The sequence below is a fragment of the Amblyomma americanum genome, chromosome 6 (assembly GCF_052857255.1).
Source record: "Amblyomma americanum isolate KBUSLIRL-KWMA chromosome 6, ASM5285725v1, whole genome shotgun sequence".
Classification (NCBI taxonomy): domain Eukaryota; kingdom Metazoa; phylum Arthropoda; class Arachnida; order Ixodida; family Ixodidae; genus Amblyomma; species Amblyomma americanum.
This window is the reverse complement of record NC_135502.1, coordinates 190,867,245-190,889,607: the sequence shown is the minus strand read 5'-3', so window position 1 is coordinate 190,889,607 and position 22,363 is coordinate 190,867,245. Positions and strand designations below refer to the sequence as shown.

Here is a 22,363-nt window from a genome sequence, read left to right as displayed (position 1 = left end):
CCTCACCCTCCCTCCAGCGCTCCCGTCGCGGTATCGCGGCGCGCTCTCGAGGTTCGTAGTATCAAGCAGCAGCCCGTTCCTGTCTGTTCTCGCACGCGGCGTTCCCCGTTCTTTCTCGAGCGTACAACAGAAGTCACCATGTCAGGTCGCGGAAAAGGAGGCAAGGCCAAGGGCAAGAGCAAGACCCGCTCGAGCCGCGCGGGACTGCAGTTCCCCGTGGGTCGAATTCACCGTCTCTTGCGTAAGGGCAACTACGCGGAGCGCGTCGGAGCGGGCGCCCCCGTTTACCTGGCCGCCGTCCTCGAATACCTGGCCGCCGAGGTGCTCGAGCTGACGGGCAACGCTGCTCGGGACAACAAGAAGACCAGAATCATTCCGCGCCACCTGCAGCTGGCCATCCGAAACGACGAGGAGCTGAACAAGCTGCTCTCGGGAGTTACCATCGCCCAGGGCGGCGTCTTGCCCAACATCCAGGCCGTGTTGCTCCCCAAGAAGACCGAGAAGAAGGCGTGAGCGGTCTACCGCACGTCTGTGGAGGCGCGCCCGCCGCATCAGCAGCGCCCAACTAACGGTCCTTATCAGGACCAACCAACTGCCTGCCACGGCGGGGCCTCGCTGTGTGATACCTTTGGGTTTTGTTTTTTTTATTTGCTCTGGACCGCTGCGTCCCTCTCACGCTGGCTGTTTTTTCAAAGTGTTTGCCTCACTGCGCGCCGCACACAGGTTGGCTTTTATTTAGTTTTATCGGCCCCTTCTTCCTTTCCTTTTCCTGGCCCAGTCGCTAGCAGGAGGCCAGTAGAGCGTTAATAAGGGGCATGACCAGCGCATTGTTTTTTTTTTTTGGCAGTTCCCTAGCAGGGGTTTCACATAGCAGCGCTAGAGAGAATGACGAAGTGGCTTTACTGAGACAGTAATAGAGAACAAGGGACGGGATTTTTTTTTTTTTTCGCCACCGCGGGCATCTGCCATAGATACCGAAGGACGTGAACTGGGACAGCGGAAATAAGCCACAGCAGGCAGAATGCAGACACGAAATAAAATAGGTGAGCGGACGGTAATATCGACAGAAACTATTCACACAGCAATAAATACGTACGCGGCGTATCAAGGTGCACCTAATGTAGGCGGCGCGTGCTGCATTCACTTGCGCGCCCAGCGCCGCATTTACCCCCACAAAACTGGGCGCGCGCGCGTGACTTGTGCAATGATGTTATTTACAAGCGCGAGCCCGCGGAAGACGCCAGGGCCATGGCTTTCAACAACTCACCTCGTTTTCCAGCAGCTGCGAAACGCAGTGTTCGAGAGAGAGGGACCGGCCGGGTTCGGAGCTCGGTTTCGTGCGCCCGTGGCCAAAGCAAACATTTGGGTGGTCCTGAGAAGGACCGTTGTGATGCGTTGCTGCGGCGGCGGCGGCGGCGCCAAGTGCCGGGCGCCACTGCGCTCTAGGCGCGCTCGCCGCGGATGCGCCTCGCCAGCTGGATATCCTTCGGCATGATGGTGACGCGCTTGGCGTGGATCGCGCACAGGTTGGTGTCCTCGAAGAGACCGACCAGGTATGCCTCGCTGGCCTCCTGAAGTGCCATGACGGCCGAGCTCTGGAAGCGCAGGTCGGTCTTGAAGTCCTGAGCGATTTCTCTCACCAGGCGCTGGAAGGGCAGCTTGCGGATGAGAAGTTCGGTCGATTTTTGGTATCGGCGAATTTCACGAAGTGCCACGGTGCCAGGCCTATATCTGTGAGGCTTCTTCACGCCTCCGGTAGCTGGCGCACTCTTACGAGCAGCCTTTGTGGCCAGCTGCTTGCGGGGGGCCTTGCCACCGGTGCTCTTGCGCGCGGTTTGCTTCGTGCGAGCCATGGTGCCGGACGCGGACGCTGGTAACGGACGGACTGCCTTCGGAGACGGGCGGCGAGAGACTGTGTTCCGCGCCGCGCGGCGGCGCTGCTCCCTCGCGCCCTCTCTCCGACCCGATTGGTCCCCGCTGACGGACCGATAGCTTCCCTCCGTTCTGCGGCGGCCGCCAGAATGCTGGAAATACTACTTTTCGAGCGCGCGTTGGTTTCGCGCCTGGCAAAGGTGAGACAAGTGGGTGTGGAACCGTGGTCTAGCGCAAGATTACGGTGCGCCTATCCTTTAGGTTTGCCCGCACAGCAAAAGCAGCCCTCTGGCAGGAGCCGGGCGTACGCGGCAGCGTCGACTTTGCCACCACACCAGGGTGTCGACGCGGTTGCGGGTCGTTCCGTGTGGCGTTAGCGCACTGCAACGAGCTTGTCTTCTTGGACATACCGGGCAATGAGTCTTTCGAAAAGAAAGGCGAAGCTACTAGCGCGACAGCAAGCAATGAATGCTCCGGGAGACATTCTGAGTATAGAACTGAACTTTAGTTGAGGAGGAGAAAGTAATTATTTTCGCTGTTTGTTGGCTCATTTCAATAGGCAAAGGAAGGAGGCAGCAACCAAAATTGTTAAGTGCACTGCGGTCGGCATGAGCGAATGAATGTGAGAGGCGAGTGTAAAGATTAAAGTGGTGGCGTGCAATTTTATAAAAGGCACTTTTTCTCCCTGCCCAGGCACTGTGGCTGCTTTCCCAAGCTTGGATGTGGATACCTTACAGTGTGTCGCCGCCGCATGCCTGAAAAGCACGTGCCGTTACTGGTGTAGAACAGACTGTCGCGCGTGTAAAAAAAAAGCGGCGATTGTTGGCCGAGTTAGGCCGCATTACTGGAAAGCAATCATAGAAGGTTCAACGCCAGCGGAGAAGACAAAAGTGCGGAGCAAAACGAAGACCCACTACTTCTCACAGCCGCCTGCGAAGTTCATGCGCTTCGCTGGATAGGTATGCGCACAACGCTATCAGTTAGAGGCTTTCTTGTCTTGGAGACAAAGAGCAACGGGATTGCGAAAAAAAAAAAAAACTCCCCGGGCGCCAAGCTCGCAAACCACCGCAAGAGATGAACCAATTTACTATTTACTGCACAGAAAGAACTGGGCACAGTGCAGTGCACGGAAGCCGCGCATAAATGCCTAAAAGCTCTCCTGCATCTGCGGGACAATATGCTTCGAGTACTAGGCAGGCAAGGTTAGTGAGCAAGAGCAGCGCGCGTAAAGAATGCATCCCATCTCTCCGTAATTGAGGTGTACTTCCTGCGGTCACCTTAGAAACAAACGGAAGTGCATGCCTGGGTTAGATCAACTGACTGCGGCCAATTGAAAAAAATAGAAAGAAAAGTGCTTTATATCCACTGCCCTGTCGTTTTCCTTGCATAGCATAGGCCAGGATGTGCATATCTGTAGGGGCCCGCGTAGAATAGCGCTCTGCTACGGCCGCACCGCAACGAAATTTGCGGGCACAGTTCCGACGCTTCTAGCTTGCAAACCAAAAATAATAACAAAAATTCGCGCAGGACGTCTACCGGCCTGGGTGCGAGCCCCCATTAAAGCGCCCAACGCTTGCCACGCAACGGAATACTTGAGGCCCGGAGCTGAGCTGCTCCTCCCTCCCTGCCAACGCAACACAGTCGGCGCAGCGCGGGGCTGCGGCGCCCCCTTCGTGTCGCCTGCGCAAGTATACCCGCCTCCGAGACAGCAGAGTCCGCGTCGCGCAGTCGACTGCTGCTGCCGCGCGAAGCAAAAACCGACTCGGGTAAATGATGAATACGTGGATTTTTCCCGCGGCGCTTTTTCACCCTGAGAGAGTTAGATTTTTTGCATAGTCGTTAGAAACTTTTCAGACGACTCCTTTACAGCAAGCAGAGAAAGAAAGCTATTCATGTCGGGTTCTGTGGCACAAAATATTGGCCTAAGGGAAAGGTTCAAGTCCAATTTTCCTCTTTACTGGAGACGACTGACTTTACACCTGTGCTCTTGTGTGCGCACTCCATTCTCAGGCGTTAGTAGGGAAGGTGGGTCCTCTCGTTTGTATTATTCCATTACATCCTTTCTTTGCAATGAGGCTCCCACACAGATCCTGCATATTCCAGTTTCCATGGGAGAAGTGCTTTTGCACGCTATTATTCACAGGTACGTTTCGGTGTCTGTACTGCCTGTCAAAAACTCACGAATTGAACCTGCTCCAACAATGTGGTCTCATAATAATAATTCACTGCAAGTGATCGTCGCAAACACAAATTGGACAGCGACTGGGCAGTCGGAGGCAATAACGCTTCCTATGAATTTGGACAACTGTCTGTAGCGGTGCACCAGTGGGATGGTAAATCATCTAATTTTACTCATAACTGGGGAGAAAAAAAAAATGACTCAAGACTAAAGAGGCATTCGGCGGCTCATCCCACCCTGCAGGTTCCTTAAAGTCGACTGTGACGAGAACGTCCGCACCGTCGTGTACAAAAAGTTAAGTCCCCCCAGCATTACAATGTTGTTCCAGGTCAGCGGAACACGCTACAGAACCAATCATTGAGTCACTTGGAATGCAGACAACCAAGCTGTGTGCTTCTTTTCCCCCTTTTCACTTGAGGCAGGGGCTGTTCGCGTGCTGCAATGGTTTGCAATTTGTCCGTCCCGTTCATTCCTGTGTTTTTTATCTGGAGTTACACTCTGGAAGCCCAATTTGACGAACAAAGGCCTATTCAGGAAACGAAACACGATGCTCCATTTCGCACGTCTCTCGGCCAGGTGTGTTTACCTCCAGGTTTCAGATTATGAGAGGCGCTCTGCATACAAGGAATGGCTGCAAGTCGTCCAATTTTTTTTCTTTGACGCGCGCACGGCTGCTGAAATTCGCCAACAGTGTTTCTGCCACAGACATGTAAAGCTGACTAGCACAGCCTTATGGCACACTTGGGCTCAATAATGTGATAGCATTACCTGGCCACATGTCCTGCAGGCAAGAAAGCGCCCCACATTTACGATAGAGAAAAACTGTAACGGTTTTGGACCAAACGCAATGCAGTGCAATCATTACACCGCCTTGAATATTTCGATTCGGAACGCAGCTCTGCGCCGATGAGTTGGGTAAACTTGGTGCGGGAGAAGAAAAAAACAAAAAAACTCGCCGCCGCTGTCACGTTGGGAGTAGGAACTGTAATTGGCTACTTTATAATGCCCTTCATTTCACAAAAAAATTTCAACGCAGAACACGATGGGCCAAAAAATAAAGAGGGACCTTCGCATCTCCGCTCTTAACCAGACTTCGGCGAATCGTTCTGTTTGCATTTCCCCCCCCCCCTTTTTTTTTAAGCGGTAGCCAACATTATCAGTCGCTCTTTCCGCGACATTCAAACGAGCTGTGATCATTTCGCAGGCGGACACGAGTGATGCGCAACTGCGAAGCTCTGCATTTCGCATACCCTACTTGTTGTTGCACGCACTACGGCACAAAGTCGAGCATACCTGACCCCGAATTCCATGAGGCCCCGCATTTAAAGCGAAAAAAAAAAAACTGTGCTCTTCTGGAACGGTCACCTCTCGAACACCGCCTCACTTGAATCCCAGACGGTCAATGCAGAAAGACTTTGCAAATTCGAGCACACACTTTGTTTTACTCCGTCCACTGCGTTTGACAGTGACTGACTAGGCAAACAGCGAGCATGCTCCCTCGGACGACACTCACAGTACTGACTGCACGCGCTACTGCACAGAGTCAAGAACGGAACTGCTTACCTGAGACCACTCCTGGTTGCCGTTCGGTCGTGATCCGCTCGCTGTGGCAGGCCGCAAGGAAAGGAAAAACGGATGCAGAAAACGGTAGCAAAACAAAGGGGAGAGAGGGACACACGAGAACCGGAGCTCTGGTTCGCATGACCAGCGGCTGCCCATGCAGCAGTTGGGTAGCCCTAAAGAGGGCTGTTTTTCGCGAGAAGGGTGCTTGCACGACGCCGAAGTCCAGACGGCACACGGTGGACGGACTAGCCTCCGAAGCCGTACAGAGTGCGGCCCTGACGCTTCAGCGCGTAGACCACATCCATGGCGGTGACAGTCTTGCGCTTAGCGTGCTCCGTGTACGTGACGGCGTCCCGGATCACATTCTCGAGGAACACTTTCAACACGCCGCGGGTCTCCTCGTAGATCAGGCCCGAGATGCGCTTGACACCGCCTCGGCGCGCCAGACGACGGATGGCGGGCTTGGTGATGCCCTGGATGTTGTCTCGCAATACCTTGCGATGGCGCTTCGCGCCTCCCTTGCCGAGTCCCTTGCCACCTTTTCCGCGACCAGACATGATGGTGCCGACGACGAAGTGTACACTCCGAGGCGAGAACGGGGAATGATGGTGTTACGCTCGGCGGCCTGTGGTGCTGGCAGCGCGAAGCCGCCATTCGCTGCGGCGCCTCGACCAATGAGAGTCCGCCTCCGCAAGCGCCGGCTCGCTAGCACTACTGAGCCCTCTCGGAGGGCTGCCGCGCCGCCAGCAAGGTAGCCAAAACGACCGCATCAAGGCGCACACGTAAACAACCAAGCAACGCGAAGACTGCCCCATTCTGCATCACGCGACCCCCCACCGCGCAAGAAAAAAAAAACGGAAATAGCAAACAATGGAAAACGAAGCGCACCTCCTATACTTCGCAATAGTGGCTGTATAACCGATATTTGGTCATGCCTGCTCCGTTTGCATGGAAAAAAAAAAAATACTTGATGCCTAGTCGTTGCTGCTGTCAGTCTTTTTTTTTTTCGTGCGTGCCTGCGTTGCAAGCAAACAGGTGCGCGTGGTTTCTGTTTGCTGCCCCCCCCCCCCCACTGGCAGGGGAGAGTTTACACCGTTAAATCGCGCGCCCCTTAAAGACACACCAAGGACACCGTCATTGCTGGCGCTACCAACAATTAGCGGGTTTCGCGACTTGTGAAGCTGCAGAAGCGGTTTTTTTTTTTTTGTCCTCAAAACCTGCCCGTTCTCAAAACGTGCATTGCTAAGGGGAAATTAAGCACTCACTTATCGTGTGTGTGTGTCCCCAACTTCCCGCACACACTTCACCGTGTCCGTGACCACATCGGAGCGGGCCCTTGAGAGGGCGACTACGGCCGTTCGCGGCGCACGTACCTCGCTCCCCCTCCTCTCCCGGTCGCCAGGATGCCGAGAAACGACCAGTTTCTCTTGCGGACTACATAGAAATACGTTTATCTCAAAAAGTAACCAATGCACAGCTTTAAAATTTTCCAGCCACATAGAACAAATGTCTCACCACCTCTCTTCCCACTTTCGGCTCGCTGGATCGAACCCGAGCTGTGCGAGCGTCGCTTTCAGTTTTCCGACCATTGCCAGGCTATTGTGCACACGCGCGATACGATAATCTGCTCGTGTTCGAGGACTTACTTGCTCTATCTGGCACGACAGCATCGGCCGCAAGAAGCCAAAGAAGGTACCAAACAGCTGCCAGCGTCGGAATTTTTCGCCGTTCTTACCGGGGAAAAAAAAAAAGAAAACAAAAACGCGGGCGCGCCGCACGCGCTGGGGGACACGCACATTACTAACGACACAGCAAATTGTGCTTGTAGCGCTTCATATTCTGCGAGTGCGCGCTCGCCCGGTGGCCAGTGTGAAGCGTGGCTTCTCTGCGGACTGATTTGCTACAGCTACGTCCGCCGCACTGTACTGCCCAGTTCTACGTCCTGCACATTGGTGTATGTAACCCTTACAGCTGTACGTAAGTACTTCCTCCCTCCCTTCGAATACCGCTGGCCAGATGGGGCACGCCACGGGTGGCAAACTGTTTTCCTTTCGAATTTCCTAAGAACAGACTGAGGGAACACAGTGGCCTCCCCGACGTCCGCAGGCACGTGTTGCGGCCACGAAACGATAACCTCTTCTTAAGGCCAAATATCCACACAAACCCAAACCGGGGGAATTCCGCAATAAATTACCTCCTGCCGTCACACTTAAGCAAGCATATAATAGGTAGAAGCTTCTTTTTTTTTTCTTCTCTCTTACGTGCTCATGCGGATGAGTATTCACATGCATACATACATATATATTTCCTTTACAGTTCTCCTACAACTAATTCGAAATATTGTTCTTTAACAATCTGGCTGTATTGCATGCTGCCTAAGCAAAACCGCTGCTATTTCAACCGCCTGATATCCATTTCTCGAGGCTACATGCTAATGAAGAAAACAACTTAAACAATCAAAACACAGAGAGAGAAAGGGGCCCGGAGCATCGCGCCGCTACCTGCAGACTCGACGATGCAAACACTTTGGTTGGCTCTGAAAAGAGCCGTTGAGGTTGTTGGGGGGGACGACTGGCGACGAGCGCGATGTGCCGCCTACTTGGAGCTGGTGTACTTGGTGACAGCCTTGGTGCCTTCGGACACGGCGTGCTTGGCCAGCTCGCCAGGCAGCAAGAGACGCACCGCAGTTTGGATCTCCCGGCTCGTGATGGTCGAGCGCTTGTTGTAGTGGGCCAGGCGAGAGGACTCGGCCGCGATGCGCTCGAAGATGTCGTTCACGAAGCTGTTCATGATGGACATGGCCTTGCTGGATACTCCAGTGTCCGGATGCACCTGCTTGAGCACCTTATAGATGTAGATGGAGAAGCTCTCCTTCCTGCGGCGCTTCTTCTTCTTCTTGTCGGTTGCGCGCACATTCTTCTGCGCCTTTCCGGCCTTCTTCACGGCCTTTCCCGACGGTTGAGGGGGCATGACGATCAGTTACGACGGCGCTCGGGGAGACGGACGGTGTCGAAAGAACGCGCGCGCAGGGGCGCGCGGCGTTTTTATACTGGCACCGTGGTGTTCAAGCGACCGGAGCCAGGCCGCCGCGCGATTGGTCGACGCGTCGCGGCCTCCTCACCCTCCCTCCAGCGCTCCCGTCGCGGTATCGCGGCGCGCTCTCGAGGTTCGTAGTATCAAGCAGCAGCCCGTTCCTGTCTGTTCTCGCACGCGGCGTTCCCCGTTCTTTCTCGAGCGTACAACAGAAGTCACCATGTCAGGTCGCGGAAAAGGAGGCAAGGCCAAGGGCAAGAGCAAGACCCGCTCGAGCCGCGCGGGACTGCAGTTCCCCGTGGGTCGAATTCACCGTCTCTTGCGTAAGGGCAACTACGCGGAGCGCGTCGGAGCGGGCGCCCCCGTTTACCTGGCCGCCGTCCTCGAATACCTGGCCGCCGAGGTGCTCGAGCTGGCGGGCAACGCTGCTCGGGACAACAAGAAGACCAGAATCATTCCGCGCCACCTGCAGCTGGCCATCCGAAACGACGAGGAGCTGAACAAGCTGCTCTCGGGAGTTACCATCGCCCAGGGCGGCGTCTTGCCCAACATCCAGGCCGTGTTGCTCCCCAAGAAGACCGAGAAGAAGGCGTGAGCGGTCTACCGCACGTCTGTGGAGGCGCGCCCGCCGCATCAGCAGCGCCCAACTAACGGTCCTTATCAGGACCAACCAACTGCCTGCCACGGCGGGGCCTCGCTGTGTGATACCTTTGGGTTTTGTTTTTTTTATTTGCTCTGGACCGCTGCGTCCCTCTCACGCTGGCTGTTTTTTCAAAGTGTTTGCCTCACTGCGCGCCGCACACAGGTTGGCTTTTATTTAGTTTTATCGGCCCCTTCTTCCTTTCCTTTTCCTGGCCCAGTCGCTAGCAGGAGGCCAGTAGAGCGTTAATAAGGGGCATGACCAGCGCATTGTTTTTTTTTTTGGCAGTTCCCTAGCAGGGGTTTCACATAGCAGCGCTAGAGAGAATGACGAAGTGGCTTTACTGAGACAGTAATAGAGAACAAGGGACGGGATTTTTTTTTTTTTTTCGCCACCGCGGGCATCTGCCATAGATACCGAAGGACGTGAACTGGGACAGCGGAAATAAGCCACAGCAGGCAGAATGCAGACACGAAATAAAATAGGTGAGCGGACGGTAATATCGACAGAAACTATTCACACAGCAATAAATACGTACGCGGCGTATCAAGGTGCACCTAATGTAGGCGGCGCGTGCTGCATTCACTTGCGCGCCCAGCGCCGCATTTACCCCCACAAAACTGGGCGCGCGCGCGTGACTTGTGCAATGATGTTATTTACAAGCGCGAGCCCGCGGAAGACGCCAGGGCCATGGCTTTCAACAACTCACCTCGTTTTCCAGCAGCTGCGAAACGCAGTGTTCGAGAGAGAGGGACCGGCCGGGTTCGGAGCTCGGTTTCGTGCGCCCGTGGCCAAAGCAAACATTTGGGTGGTCCTGAGAAGGACCGTTGTGATGCGTTGCTGCGGCGGCGGCGGCGGCGCCAAGTGCCGGGCGCCACTGCGCTCTAGGCGCGCTCGCCGCGGATGCGCCTCGCCAGCTGGATATCCTTCGGCATGATGGTGACGCGCTTGGCGTGGATCGCGCACAGGTTGGTGTCCTCGAAGAGACCGACCAGGTATGCCTCGCTGGCCTCCTGAAGTGCCATGACGGCCGAGCTCTGGAAGCGCAGGTCGGTCTTGAAGTCCTGAGCGATTTCTCTCACCAGGCGCTGGAAGGGCAGCTTGCGGATGAGAAGTTCGGTCGATTTTTGGTATCGGCGAATTTCACGAAGTGCCACGGTGCCAGGCCTATATCTGTGAGGCTTCTTCACGCCTCCGGTAGCTGGCGCACTCTTACGAGCAGCCTTTGTGGCCAGCTGCTTGCGGGGGGCCTTGCCACCGGTGCTCTTGCGCGCGGTTTGCTTCGTGCGAGCCATGGTGCCGGACGCGGACGCTGGTAACGGACGGACTGCCTTCGGAGACGGGCGGCGAGAGACTGTGTTCCGCGCCGCGCGGCGGCGCTGCTCCCTCGCGCCCTCTCTCCGACCCGATTGGTCCCCGCTGACGGACCGATAGCTTCCCTCCGTTCTGCGGCGGCCGCCAGAATGCTGGAAATACTACTTTTCGAGCGCGCGTTGGTTTCGCGCCTGGCAAAGGTGAGACAAGTGGGTGTGGAACCGTGGTCTAGCGCAAGATTACGGTGCGCCTATCCTTTAGGTTTGCCCGCACAGCAAAAGCAGCCCTCTGGCAGGAGCCGGGCGTACGCGGCAGCGTCGACTTTGCCACCACACCAGGGTGTCGACGCGGTTGCGGGTCGTTCCGTGTGGCGTTAGCGCACTGCAACGAGCTTGTCTTCTTGGACATACCGGGCAATGAGTCTTTCGAAAAGAAAGGCGAAGCTACTAGCGCGACAGCAAGCAATGAATGCTCCGGGAGACATTCTGAGTATAGAACTGAACTTTAGTTGAGGAGGAGAAAGTAATTATTTTCGCTGTTTGTTGGCTCATTTCAATAGGCAAAGGAAGGAGGCAGCAACCAAAATTGTTAAGTGCACTGCGGTCGGCATGAGCGAATGAATGTGAGAGGCGAGTGTAAAGATTAAAGTGGTGGCGTGCAATTTTATAAAAGGCACTTTTTCTCCCTGCCCAGGCACTGTGGCTGCTTTCCCAAGCTTGGATGTGGATACCTTACAGTGTGTCGCCGCCGCATGCCTGAAAAGCACGTGCCGTTACTGGTGTAGAACAGACTGTCGCGCGTGTAAAAAAAAAGCGGCGATTGTTGGCCGAGTTAGGCCGCATTACTGGAAAGCAATCATAGAAGGTTCAACGCCAGCGGAGAAGACAAAAGTGCGGAGCAAAACGAAGACCCACTACTTCTCACAGCCGCCTGCGAAGTTCATGCGCTTCGCTGGATAGGTATGCGCACAACGCTATCAGTTAGAGGCTTTCTTGTCTTGGAGACAAAGAGCAACGGGATTGCGAAAAAAAAAAAAAACTCCCCGGGCGCCAAGCTCGCAAACCACCGCAAGAGATGAACCAATTTACTATTTACTGCACAGAAAGAACTGGGCACAGTGCAGTGCACGGAAGCCGCGCATAAATGCCTAAAAGCTCTCCTGCATCTGCGGGACAATATGCTTCGAGTACTAGGCAGGCAAGGTTAGTGAGCAAGAGCAGCGCGCGTAAAGAATGCATCCCATCTCTCCGTAATTGAGGTGTACTTCCTGCGGTCACCTTAGAAACAAACGGAAGTGCATGCCTGGGTTAGATCAACTGACTGCGGCCAATTGAAAAAAATAGAAAGAAAAGTGCTTTATATCCACTGCCCTGTCGTTTTCCTTGCATAGCATAGGCCAGGATGTGCATATCTGTAGGGGCCCGCGTAGAATAGCGCTCTGCTACGGCCGCACCGCAACGAAATTTGCGGGCACAGTTCCGACGCTTCTAGCTTGCAAACCAAAAATAATAACAAAAATTCGCGCAGGACGTCTACCGGCCTGGGTGCGAGCCCCCATTAAAGCGCCCAACGCTTGCCACGCAACGGAATACTTGAGGCCCGGAGCTGAGCTGCTCCTCCCTCCCTGCCAACGCAACACAGTCGGCGCAGCGCGGGGCTGCGGCGCCCCCTTCGTGTCGCCTGCGCAAGTATACCCGCCTCCGAGACAGCAGAGTCCGCGTCGCGCAGTCGACTGCTGCTGCCGCGCGAAGCAAAAACCGACTCGGGTAAATGATGAATACGTGGATTTTTCCCGCGGCGCTTTTTCACCCTGAGAGAGTTAGATTTTTTGCATAGTCGTTAGAAACTTTTCAGACGACTCCTTTACAGCAAGCAGAGAAAGAAAGCTATTCATGTCGGGTTCTGTGGCACAAAATATTGGCCTAAGGGAAAGGTTCAAGTCCAATTTTCCTCTTTACTGGAGACGACTGACTTTACACCTGTGCTCTTGTGTGCGCACTCCATTCTCAGGCGTTAGTAGGGAAGGTGGGTCCTCTCGTTTGTATTATTCCATTACATCCTTTCTTTGCAATGAGGCTCCCACACAGATCCTGCATATTCCAGTTTCCATGGGAGAAGTGCTTTTGCACGCTATTATTCACAGGTACGTTTCGGTGTCTGTACTGCCTGTCAAAAACTCACGAATTGAACCTGCTCCAACAATGTGGTCTCATAATAATAATTCACTGCAAGTGATCGTCGCAAACACAAATTGGACAGCGACTGGGCAGTCGGAGGCAATAACGCTTCCTATGAATTTGGACAACTGTCTGTAGCGGTGCACCAGTGGGATGGTAAATCATCTAATTGTACTCATAACTGGGGAGAAAAAAAAAATGACTCAAGACTAAAGAGGCATTCGGCGGCTCATCCCACCCTGCAGGTTCCTTAAAGTCGACTGTGACGAGAACGTCCGCACCGTCGTGTACAAAAAGTTAAGTCCCCCCAGCATTACAATGTTGTTCCAGGTCAGCGGAACACGCTACAGAACCAATCATTGAGTCACTTGGAATGCAGACAACCAAGCTGTGTGCTTCTTTTCCCCCTTTTCACTTGAGGCAGGGGCTGTTCGCGTGCTGCAATGGTTTGCAATTTGTCCGTCCCGTTCATTCCTGTGTTTTTTATCTGGAGTTACACTCTGGAAGCCCAATTTGACGAACAAAGGCCTATTCAGGAAACGAAACACGATGCTCCATTTCGCACGTCTCTCGGCCAGGTGTGTTTACCTCCAGGTTTCAGATTATGAGAGGCGCTCTGCATACAAGGAATGGCTGCAAGTCGTCCAATTTTTTTTCTTTGACGCGCGCACGGCTGCTGAAATTCGCCAACAGTGTTTCTGCCACAGACATGTAAAGCTGACTAGCACAGCCTTATGGCACACTTGGGCTCAATAATGTGATAGCATTACCTGGCCACATGTCCTGCAGGCAAGAAAGCGCCCCACATTTACGACAGAGAAAAACTGTAACGGTTTTGGACCAAACGCAATGCAGTGCAATCATTACACCGCCTTGAATATTTCGATTCGGAACGCAGCTCTGCGCCGATGAGTTGGGTAAACTTGGTGCGGGAGAAGAAAAAAACAAAAAAACTCGCCGCCGCTGTCACGTTGGGAGTAGGAACTGTAATTGGCTACTTTATAATGCCCTTCATTTCACAAAAAAATTTCAACGCAGAACACGATGGGCCAAAAAATAAAGAGGGACCTTCGCATCTCCGCTCTTAACCAGACTTCGGCGAATCGTTCTGTTTGCATTTCCCCCCCCCCCTTTTTTTTAAGCGGTAGCCAACATTATCAGTCGCTCTTTCCGCGACATTCAAACGAGCTGTGATCATTTCGCAGGCGGACACGAGTGATGCGCAACTGCGAAGCTCTGCATTTCGCATACCCTACTTGTTGTTGCACGCACTACGGCACAAAGTCGAGCATACCTGACCCCGAATTCCATGAGGCCCCGCATTTAAAGCGAAAAAAAAAAAAACTGTGCTCTTCTGGAACGGTCACCTCTCGAACACCGCCTCACTTGAATCCCAGACGGTCAATGCAGAAAGACTTTGCAAATTCGAGCACACACTTTGTTTTACTCCGTCCACTGCGTTTGACAGTGACTGACTAGGCAAACAGCGAGCATGCTCCCTCGGACGACACTCACAGTACTGACTGCACGCGCTACTGCACAGAGTCAAGAACGGAACTGCTTACCTGAGACCACTCCTGGTTGCCGTTCGGTCGTGATCCGCTCGCTGTGGCAGGCCGCAAGGAAAGGAAAAACGGATGCAGAAAACGGTAGCAAAACAAAGGGGAGAGAGGGACACACGAGAACCGGAGCTCTGGTTCGCATGACCAGCGGCTGCCCATGCAGCAGTTGGGTAGCCCTAAAGAGGGCTGTTTTTCGCGAGAAGGGTGCTTGCACGACGCCGAAGTCCAGACGGCACACGGTGGACGGACTAGCCTCCGAAGCCGTACAGAGTGCGGCCCTGACGCTTCAGCGCGTAGACCACATCCATGGCGGTGACAGTCTTGCGCTTAGCGTGCTCCGTGTACGTGACGGCGTCCCGGATCACATTCTCGAGGAACACTTTCAACACGCCGCGGGTCTCCTCGTAGATCAGGCCCGAGATGCGCTTGACACCGCCTCGGCGCGCCAGACGACGGATGGCGGGCTTGGTGATGCCCTGGATGTTGTCTCGCAATACCTTGCGATGGCGCTTCGCGCCTCCCTTGCCGAGTCCCTTGCCACCTTTTCCGCGACCAGACATGATGGTGCCGACGACGAAGTGTACACTCCGAGGCGAGAACGGGGAATGATGGTGTTACGCTCGGCGGCCTGTGGTGCTGGCAGCGCGAAGCCGCCATTCGCTGCGGCGCCTCGACCAATGAGAGTCCGCCTCCGCAAGCGCCGGCTCGCTAGCACTACTGAGCCCTCTCGGAGGGCTGCCGCGCCGCCAGCAAGGTAGCCAAAACGACCGCATCAAGGCGCACACGTAAACAACCAAGCAACGCGAAGACTGCCCCATTCTGCATCACGCGACCCCCCACCGCGCAAGAAAAAAAAAAACGGAAATAGCAAACAATGGAAAACGAAGCGCACCTCCTACACTTCGCAATAGTGGCTGTATAACCGATATTTGGTCATGCCTGCTCCGTTTGCATGGAAAAAAAAAAAATACTTGATGCCTAGTCGTTGCTGCTGTCAGTCTTTTTTTTTTTTCGTGCGTGCCTGCGTTGCAAGCAAACAGGTGCGCGTGGTTTCTGTTTGCTGCCCCCCCCCCCCACTGGCAGGGGAGAGTTTACACCGTTAAATCGCGCGCCCCTTAAAGACACACCAAGGACACCGTCATTGCTGGCGCTACCAACAATTAGCGGGTTTCGCGACTTGTGAAGCTGCAGAAGCGGTTTTTTTTTTTTGTCCTCAAAACCTGCCCGTTCTCAAAACGTGCATTGCTAAGGGGAAATTAAGCACTCACTTATCGTGTGTGTGTGTCCCCAACTTCCCGCACACACTTCACCGTGTCCGTGACCACATCGGAGCGGGCCCTTGAGAGGGCGACTACGGCCGTTCGCGGCGCACGTACCTCGCTCCCCCTCCTCTCCCGGTCGCCAGGATGCCGAGAAACGACCAGTTTCTCTTGCGGACTACATAGAAATACGTTTATCTCAAAAAGTAACCAATGCACAGCTTTAAAATTTTCCAGCCACATAGAACAAATGTCTCACCACCTCTCTTCCCACTTTCGGCTCGCTGGATCGAACCCGAGCTGTGCGAGCGTCGCTTTCAGTTTTCCGACCATTGCCAGGCTATTGTGCACACGCGCGATACGATAATCTGCTCGTGTTCGAGGACTTACTTGCTCTATCTGGCACGACAGCATCGGCCGCAAGAAGCCAAAGAAGGTACCAAACAGCTGCCAGCGTCGGAATTTTTCGCCGTTCTTACCGGGGAAAAAAAAAAAGAAAACAAAAACGCGGGCGCGCCGCACGCGCTGGGGGACACGCACATTACTAACGACACAGCAAATTGTGCTTGTAGCGCTTCATATTCTGCGAGTGCGCGCTCGCCCGGTGGCCAGTGTGAAGCGTGGCTTCTCTGCGGACTGATTTGCTACAGCTACGTCCGCCGCACTGTACTGCCCAGTTCTACGTCCTGCACATTGGTGTATGTAACCCTTACAGCTGTACGTAAGTACTTCCTCCCTCCCTTCGAATACCGCTGGCCAGATGGGGCACGCCACGGGTGGCAAACTGTTTTCCTTTCGAATTTCCTAAGAACAGACTGAGGGAACACAGTGGCCTCCCCGACGTCCGCAGGCACGTGTTGCGGCCACGAAACGATAACCTCTTCTTAAGGCCAAATATCCACACAAACCCAAACCGGGGGAATTCCGCAATAAATTACCTCCTGCCGTCACACTTAAGCAAGCATATAATAGGTAGAAGCTTCTTTTTTTTTTCTTCTCTCTTACGTGCTCATGCGGATGAGTATTCACATGCATACATACATATATATTTCCTTTACAGTTCTCCTACAACTAATTCGAAATATTGTTCTTTAACAATCTGGCTGTATTGCATGCTGCCTAAGCAAAACCGCTGCTATTTCAACCGCCTGATATCCATTTCTCGAGGCTACATGCTAATGAAGAAAACAACTTAAACAATCAAAACACAGAGAGAGAAAGGGGCCCGGAGCATCGCGCCGCTACCTGCAGACTCGACGATGCAAACACTTTGGTTGGCTCTGAAAAGAGCCGTTGAGGTTGTTGGGGGGGACGACTGGCGACGAGCGCGATGTGCCGCCTACTTGGAGCTGGTGTACTTGGTGACAGCCTTGGTGCCTTCGGACACGGCGTGCTTGGCCAGCTCGCCAGGCAGCAAGAGACGCACCGCAGTTTGGATCTCCCGGCTCGTGATGGTCGAGCGCTTGTTGTAGTGGGCCAGGCGAGAGGACTCGGCCGCGATGCGCTCGAAGATGTCGTTCACGAAGCTGTTCATGATGGACATGGCCTTGCTGGATACTCCAGTGTCCGGATGCACCTGCTTGAGCACCTTATAGATGTAGATGGAGAAGCTCTCCTTCCTGCGGCGCTTCTTCTTCTTCTTGTCGGTTGCGCGCACATTCTTCTGCGCCTTTCCGGCCTTCTTCACGGCCTTTCCCGACGGTTGAGGGGGCATGACGATCAGTTACGACGGCGCTCGGGGAGACGGACGGTGTCGAAAGAACGCGCGCGCAGGGGCGCGCGGCGTTTTTATACTGGCACCGTGGTGTTCAAGCGACCGGAGCCAGGCCGCCGCGCGATTGGTCGACGCGTCGCGGCCTCCTCACCCTCCCTCCAGCGCTCCCGTCGCGGTATCGCGGCGCGCTCTCGAGGTTCGTAGTATCAAGCAGCAGCCCGTTCCTGTCTGTTCTCGCACGCGGCGTTCCCCGTTCTTTCTCGAGCGTACAACAGAAGTCACCATGTCAGGTCGCGGAAAAGGAGGCAAGGCCAAGGGCAAGAGCAAGACCCGCTCGAGCCGCGCGGGACTGCAGTTCCCCGTGGGTCGAATTCACCGTCTCTTGCGTAAGGGCAACTACGCGGAGCGCGTCGGAGCGGGCGCCCCCGTTTACCTGGCCGCCGTCCTCGAATACCTGGCCGCCGAGGTGCTCGAGCTGGCGGGCAACGCTGCTCGGGACAACAAGAAGACCAGAATCATTCCGCGCCACCTGCAGCTGGCCATCCGAAACGACGAGGAGCTGAACAAGCTGCTCTCGGGAGTTACCATCGCCCAGGGCGGCGTCTTGCCCAACATCCAGGCCGTGTTGCTCCCCAAGAAGACCGAGAAGAAGGCGTGAGCGGTCTACCGCACGTCTGTGGAGGCGCGCCCGCCGCATCAGCAGCGCCCAACTAACGGTCCTTATCAGGACCAACCAACTGCCTGCCACGGCGGGGCCTCGCTGTGTGATACCTTTGGGTTTTGTTTTTTTTATTTGCTCTGGACCGCTGCGTCCCTCTCACGCTGGCTGTTTTTTCAAAGTGTTTGCCTCACTGCGCGCCGCACACAGGTTGGCTTTTATTTAGTTTTATCGGCCCCTTCTTCCTTTCCTTTTCCTGGCCCAGTCGCTAGCAGGAGGCCAGTAGAGCGTTAATAAGGGGCATGACCAGCGCATTGTTTTTTTTTTTGGCAGTTCCCTAGCAGGGGTTTCACATAGCAGCGCTAGAGAGAATGACGAAGTGGCTTTACTGAGACAGTAATAGAGAACAAGGGACGGGATTTTTTTTTTTTTTTCGCCACCGCGGGCATCTGCCATAGATACCGAAGGACGTGAACTGGGACAGCGGAAATAAGCCACAGCAGGCAGAATGCAGACACGAAATAAAATAGGTGAGCGGACGGTAATATCGACAGAAACTATTCACACAGCAATAAATACGTACGCGGCGTATCAAGGTGCACCTAATGTAGGCGGCGCGTGCTGCATTCACTTGCGCGCCCAGCGCCGCATTTACCCCCACAAAACTGGGCGCGCGCGCGTGACTTGTGCAATGATGTTATTTACAAGCGCGAGCCCGCGGAAGACGCCAGGGCCATGGCTTTCAACAACTCACCTCGTTTTCCAGCAGCTGCGAAACGCAGTGTTCGAGAGAGAGGGACCGGCCGGGTTCGGAGCTCGGTTTCGTGCGCCCGTGGCCAAAGCAAACATTTGGGTGGTCCTGAGAAGGACCGTTGTGATGCGTTGCTGCGGCGGCGGCGGCGGCGCCAAGTGCCGGGCGCCACTGCGCTCTAGGCGCGCTCGCCGCGGATGCGCCTCGCCAGCTGGATATCCTTCGGCATGATGGTGACGCGCTTGGCGTGGATCGCGCACAGGTTGGTGTCCTCGAAGAGACCGACCAGGTATGCCTCGCTGGCCTCCTGAAGTGCCATGACGGCCGAGCTCTGGAAGCGCAGGTCGGTCTTGAAGTCCTGAGCGATTTCTCTCACCAGGCGCTGGAAGGGCAGCTTGCGGATGAGAAGTTCGGTCGATTTTTGGTATCGGCGAATTTCACGAAGTGCCACGGTGCCAGGCCTATATCTGTGAGGCTTCTTCACGCCTCCGGTAGCTGGCGCACTCTTACGAGCAGCCTTTGTGGCCAGCTGCTTGCGGGGGGCCTTGCCACCGGTGCTCTTGCGCGCGGTTTGCTTCGTGCGAGCCATGGTGCCGGACGCGGACGCTGGTAACGGACGGACTGCCTTCGGAGACGGGCGGCGAGAGACTGTGTTCCGCGCCGCGCGGCGGCGCTGCTCCCTCGCGCCCTCTCTCCGACCCGATTGGTCCCCGCTGACGGACCGATAGCTTCCCTCCGTTCTGCGGCGGCCGCCAGAATGCTGGAAATACTACTTTTCGAGCGCGCGTTGGTTTCGCGCCTGGCAAAGGTGAGACAAGTGGGTGTGGAACCGTGGTCTAGCGCAAGATTACGGTGCGCCTATCCTTTAGGTTTGCCCGCACAGCAAAAGCAGCCCTCTGGCAGGAGCCGGGCGTACGCGGCAGCGTCGACTTTGCCACCACACCAGGGTGTCGACGCGGTTGCGGGTCGTTCCGTGTGGCGTTAGCGCACTGCAACGAGCTTGTCTTCTTGGACATACCGGGCAATGAGTCTTTCGAAAAGAAAGGCGAAGCTACTAGCGCGACAGCAAGCAATGAATGCTCCGGGAGACATTCTGAGTATAGAACTGAACTTTAGTTGAGGAGGAGAAAGTAATTATTTTCGCTGTTTGTTGGCTCATTTCAATAGGCAAAGGAAGGAGGCAGCAACCAAAATTGTTAAGTGCACTGCGGTCGGCATGAGCGAATGAATGTGAGAGGCGAGTGTAAAGATTAAAGTGGTGGCGTGCAATTTTATAAAAGGCACTTTTTCTCCCTGCCCAGGCACTGTGGCTGCTTTCCCAAGCTTGGATGTGGATACCTTACAGTGTGTCGCCGCCGCATGCCTGAAAAGCACGTGCCGTTACTGGTGTAGAACAGACTGTCGCGCGTGTAAAAAAAAAGCGGCGATTGTTGGCCGAGTTAGGCCGCATTACTGGAAAGCAATCATAGAAGGTTCAACGCCAGCGGAGAAGACAAAAGTGCGGAGCAAAACGAAGACCCACTACTTCTCACAGCCGCCTGCGAAGTTCATGCGCTTCGCTGGATAGGTATGCGCACAACGCTATCAGTTAGAGGCTTTCTTGTCTTGGAGACAAAGAGCAACGGGATTGCGAAAAAAAAAAAAAACTCCCCGGGCGCCAAGCTCGCAAACCACCGCAAGAGATGAACCAATTTACTATTTACTGCACAGAAAGAACTGGGCACAGTGCAGTGCACGGAAGCCGCGCATAAATGCCTAAAAGCTCTCCTGCATCTGCGGGACAATATGCTTCGAGTACTAGGCAGGCAAGGTTAGTGAGCAAGAGCAGCGCGCGTAAAGAATGCATCCCATCTCTCCGTAATTGAGGTGTACTTCCTGCGGTCACCTTAGAAACAAACGGAAGTGCATGCCTGGGTTAGATCAACTGACTGCGGCCAATTGAAAAAAATAGAAAGAAAAGTGCTTTATATCCACTGCCCTGTCGTTTTCCTTGCATAGCATAGGCCAGGATGTGCATATCTGTAGGGGCCCGCGTAGAATAGCGCTCTGCTACGGCCGCACCGCAACGAAATTTGCGGGCACAGTTCCGACGCTTCTAGCTTGCAAACCAAAAATAATAACAAAAATTCGCGCAGGACGTCTACCGGCCTGGGTGCGAGCCCCCATTAAAGCGCCCAACGCTTGCCACGCAACGGAATACTTGAGGCCCGGAGCTGAGCTGCTCCTCCCTCCCTGCCAACGCAACACAGTCGGCGCAGCGCGGGGCTGCGGCGCCCCCTTCGTGTCGCCTGCGCAAGTATACCCGCCTCCGAGACAGCAGAGTCCGCGTCGCGCAGTCGACTGCTGCTGCCGCGCGAAGCAAAAACCGACTCGGGTAAATGATGAATACGTGGATTTTTCCCGCGGCGCTTTTTCACCCTGAGAGAGTTAGATTTTTTGCATAGTCGTTAGAAACTTTTCAGACGACTCCTTTACAGCAAGCAGAGAAAGAAAGCTATTCATGTCGGGTTCTGTGGCACAAAATATTGGCCTAAGGGAAAGGTTCAAGTCCAATTTTCCTCTTTACTGGAGACGACTGACTTTACACCTGTGCTCTTGTGTGCGCACTCCATTCTCAGGCGTTAGTAGGGAAGGTGGGTCCTCTCGTTTGTATTATTCCATTACATCCTTTCTTTGCAATGAGGCTCCCACACAGATCCTGCATATTCCAGTTTCCATGGGAGAAGTGCTTTTGCACGCTATTATTCACAGGTACGTTTCGGTGTCTGTACTGCCTGTCAAAAACTCACGAATTGAACCTGCTCCAACAATGTGGTCTCATAATAATAATTCACTGCAAGTGATCGTCGCAAACACAAATTGGACAGCGACTGGGCAGTCGGAGGCAATAACGCTTCCTATGAATTTGGACAACTGTCTGTAGCGGTGCACCAGTGGGATGGTAAATCATCTAATTGTACTCATAACTGGGGAGAAAAAAAAAATGACTCAAGACTAAAGAGGCATTCGGCGGCTCATCCCACCCTGCAGGTTCCTTAAAGTCGACTGTGACGAGAACGTCCGCACCGTCGTGTACAAAAAGTTAAGTCCCCCCAGCATTACAATGTTGTTCCAGGTCAGCGGAACACGCTACAGAACCAATCATTGAGTCACTTGGAATGCAGACAACCAAGCTGTGTGCTTCTTTTCCCCCTTTTCACTTGAGGCAGGGGCTGTTCGCGTGCTGCAATGGTTTGCAATTTGTCCGTCCCGTTCATTCCTGTGTTTTTTATCTGGAGTTACACTCTGGAAGCCCAATTTGACGAACAAAGGCCTATTCAGGAAACGAAACACGATGCTCCATTTCGCACGTCTCTCGGCCAGGTGTGTTTACCTCCAGGTTTCAGATTATGAGAGGCGCTCTGCATACAAGGAATGGCTGCAAGTCGTCCAATTTTTTTTCTTTGACGCGCGCACGGCTGCTGAAATTCGCCAACAGTGTTTCTGCCACAGACATGTAAAGCTGACTAGCACAGCCTTATGGCACACTTGGGCTCAATAATGTGATAGCATTACCTGGCCACATGTCCTGCAGGCAAGAAAGCGCCCCACATTTACGATAGAGAAAAACTGTAACGGTTTTGGACCAAACGCAATGCAGT

At 54.3% G+C, this 22,363-nt stretch overlaps 10 protein-coding genes across 10 annotated transcripts; 3 read left to right on the top strand and 7 right to left on the bottom strand.

Moving 5' to 3' along the window:
* Nucleotides 1-3: 3 nt before the first annotated feature.
* LOC144094250 (histone H2A-like) lies at nt 4-1,171 on the top strand. Its single transcript, XM_077628185.1, has one exon. The coding sequence runs from the start codon at nt 139-141 to the stop codon at nt 511-513; it is 375 nt and encodes a 124-aa protein (XP_077484311.1). The 5' UTR covers nt 4-138; the 3' UTR covers nt 514-1,171.
* A 35-nt stretch (nt 1,172-1,206) lies between these two features.
* LOC144094248 (histone H3) lies at nt 1,207-1,952 on the bottom strand. The gene has a single exon (XM_077628182.1). The coding sequence runs from the start codon at nt 1,851-1,853 to the stop codon at nt 1,443-1,445; it is 411 nt and encodes a 136-aa protein (XP_077484308.1). The 5' UTR covers nt 1,854-1,952; the 3' UTR covers nt 1,207-1,442.
* A 3,598-nt stretch (nt 1,953-5,550) lies between these two features.
* LOC144094247 (histone H4) lies at nt 5,551-6,567 on the bottom strand. Its single transcript, XM_077628181.1, has one exon. It carries the CDS (start codon nt 6,169-6,171, stop codon nt 5,860-5,862), a length of 312 nt encoding a protein of 103 aa, XP_077484307.1. The 5' UTR covers nt 6,172-6,567; the 3' UTR covers nt 5,551-5,859.
* A 1,307-nt stretch (nt 6,568-7,874) lies between these two features.
* LOC144094246 (histone H2B) lies at nt 7,875-8,591 on the bottom strand. Its single transcript, XM_077628180.1, has one exon. It carries the CDS (start codon nt 8,582-8,584, stop codon nt 8,210-8,212), a length of 375 nt encoding a protein of 124 aa, XP_077484306.1. The 5' UTR covers nt 8,585-8,591; the 3' UTR covers nt 7,875-8,209.
* A 141-nt stretch (nt 8,592-8,732) lies between these two features.
* LOC144094244 (histone H2A-like) lies at nt 8,733-9,564 on the top strand. The gene has a single exon (XM_077628179.1). The coding sequence runs from the start codon at nt 8,868-8,870 to the stop codon at nt 9,240-9,242; it is 375 nt and encodes a 124-aa protein (XP_077484305.1). The 5' UTR covers nt 8,733-8,867; the 3' UTR covers nt 9,243-9,564.
* A 371-nt stretch (nt 9,565-9,935) lies between these two features.
* LOC144094243 (histone H3) lies at nt 9,936-10,681 on the bottom strand. The gene has a single exon (XM_077628178.1). The coding sequence runs from the start codon at nt 10,580-10,582 to the stop codon at nt 10,172-10,174; it is 411 nt and encodes a 136-aa protein (XP_077484304.1). The 5' UTR covers nt 10,583-10,681; the 3' UTR covers nt 9,936-10,171.
* Nucleotides 10,682-14,279: 3,598 nt separating this feature from the next.
* LOC144094242 (histone H4) lies at nt 14,280-15,139 on the bottom strand. Its single transcript, XM_077628177.1, has one exon. It carries the CDS (start codon nt 14,898-14,900, stop codon nt 14,589-14,591), a length of 312 nt encoding a protein of 103 aa, XP_077484303.1. The 5' UTR covers nt 14,901-15,139; the 3' UTR covers nt 14,280-14,588.
* A 1,464-nt stretch (nt 15,140-16,603) lies between these two features.
* On the bottom strand, nt 16,604-17,320 carry LOC144094241 (histone H2B). Its single transcript, XM_077628176.1, has one exon. The coding sequence runs from the start codon at nt 17,311-17,313 to the stop codon at nt 16,939-16,941; it is 375 nt and encodes a 124-aa protein (XP_077484302.1). The 5' UTR covers nt 17,314-17,320; the 3' UTR covers nt 16,604-16,938.
* A 141-nt stretch (nt 17,321-17,461) lies between these two features.
* Nucleotides 17,462-18,293, top strand: LOC144094240 (histone H2A-like). Its single transcript, XM_077628175.1, has one exon. The coding sequence runs from the start codon at nt 17,597-17,599 to the stop codon at nt 17,969-17,971; it is 375 nt and encodes a 124-aa protein (XP_077484301.1). The 5' UTR covers nt 17,462-17,596; the 3' UTR covers nt 17,972-18,293.
* Nucleotides 18,294-18,664: 371 nt separating this feature from the next.
* LOC144094239 (histone H3) lies at nt 18,665-19,410 on the bottom strand. The gene has a single exon (XM_077628174.1). It carries the CDS (start codon nt 19,309-19,311, stop codon nt 18,901-18,903), a length of 411 nt encoding a protein of 136 aa, XP_077484300.1. The 5' UTR covers nt 19,312-19,410; the 3' UTR covers nt 18,665-18,900.
* Nucleotides 19,411-22,363: the final 2,953 nt, after the last annotated feature.

Excerpts from the sequence above, each read along its gene's own strand:
- LOC144094250 (XM_077628185.1), top strand. The coding sequence starts at position 139 with ATGTCAGGTCGCGGAAAAGGAGGCAAGGCCAAGGGCAAGAGCAAGACC.
- LOC144094248 (XM_077628182.1), bottom strand. The coding sequence starts at position 1,853 with ATGGCTCGCACGAAGCAAACCGCGCGCAAGAGCACCGGTGGCAAGGCC.
- LOC144094247 (XM_077628181.1), bottom strand. The coding sequence starts at position 6,171 with ATGTCTGGTCGCGGAAAAGGTGGCAAGGGACTCGGCAAGGGAGGCGCG.
- LOC144094246 (XM_077628180.1), bottom strand. The coding sequence starts at position 8,584 with ATGCCCCCTCAACCGTCGGGAAAGGCCGTGAAGAAGGCCGGAAAGGCG.
- LOC144094244 (XM_077628179.1), top strand. The coding sequence starts at position 8,868 with ATGTCAGGTCGCGGAAAAGGAGGCAAGGCCAAGGGCAAGAGCAAGACC.
- LOC144094243 (XM_077628178.1), bottom strand. The coding sequence starts at position 10,582 with ATGGCTCGCACGAAGCAAACCGCGCGCAAGAGCACCGGTGGCAAGGCC.
- LOC144094242 (XM_077628177.1), bottom strand. The coding sequence starts at position 14,900 with ATGTCTGGTCGCGGAAAAGGTGGCAAGGGACTCGGCAAGGGAGGCGCG.
- LOC144094241 (XM_077628176.1), bottom strand. The coding sequence starts at position 17,313 with ATGCCCCCTCAACCGTCGGGAAAGGCCGTGAAGAAGGCCGGAAAGGCG.
- LOC144094240 (XM_077628175.1), top strand. The coding sequence starts at position 17,597 with ATGTCAGGTCGCGGAAAAGGAGGCAAGGCCAAGGGCAAGAGCAAGACC.
- LOC144094239 (XM_077628174.1), bottom strand. The coding sequence starts at position 19,311 with ATGGCTCGCACGAAGCAAACCGCGCGCAAGAGCACCGGTGGCAAGGCC.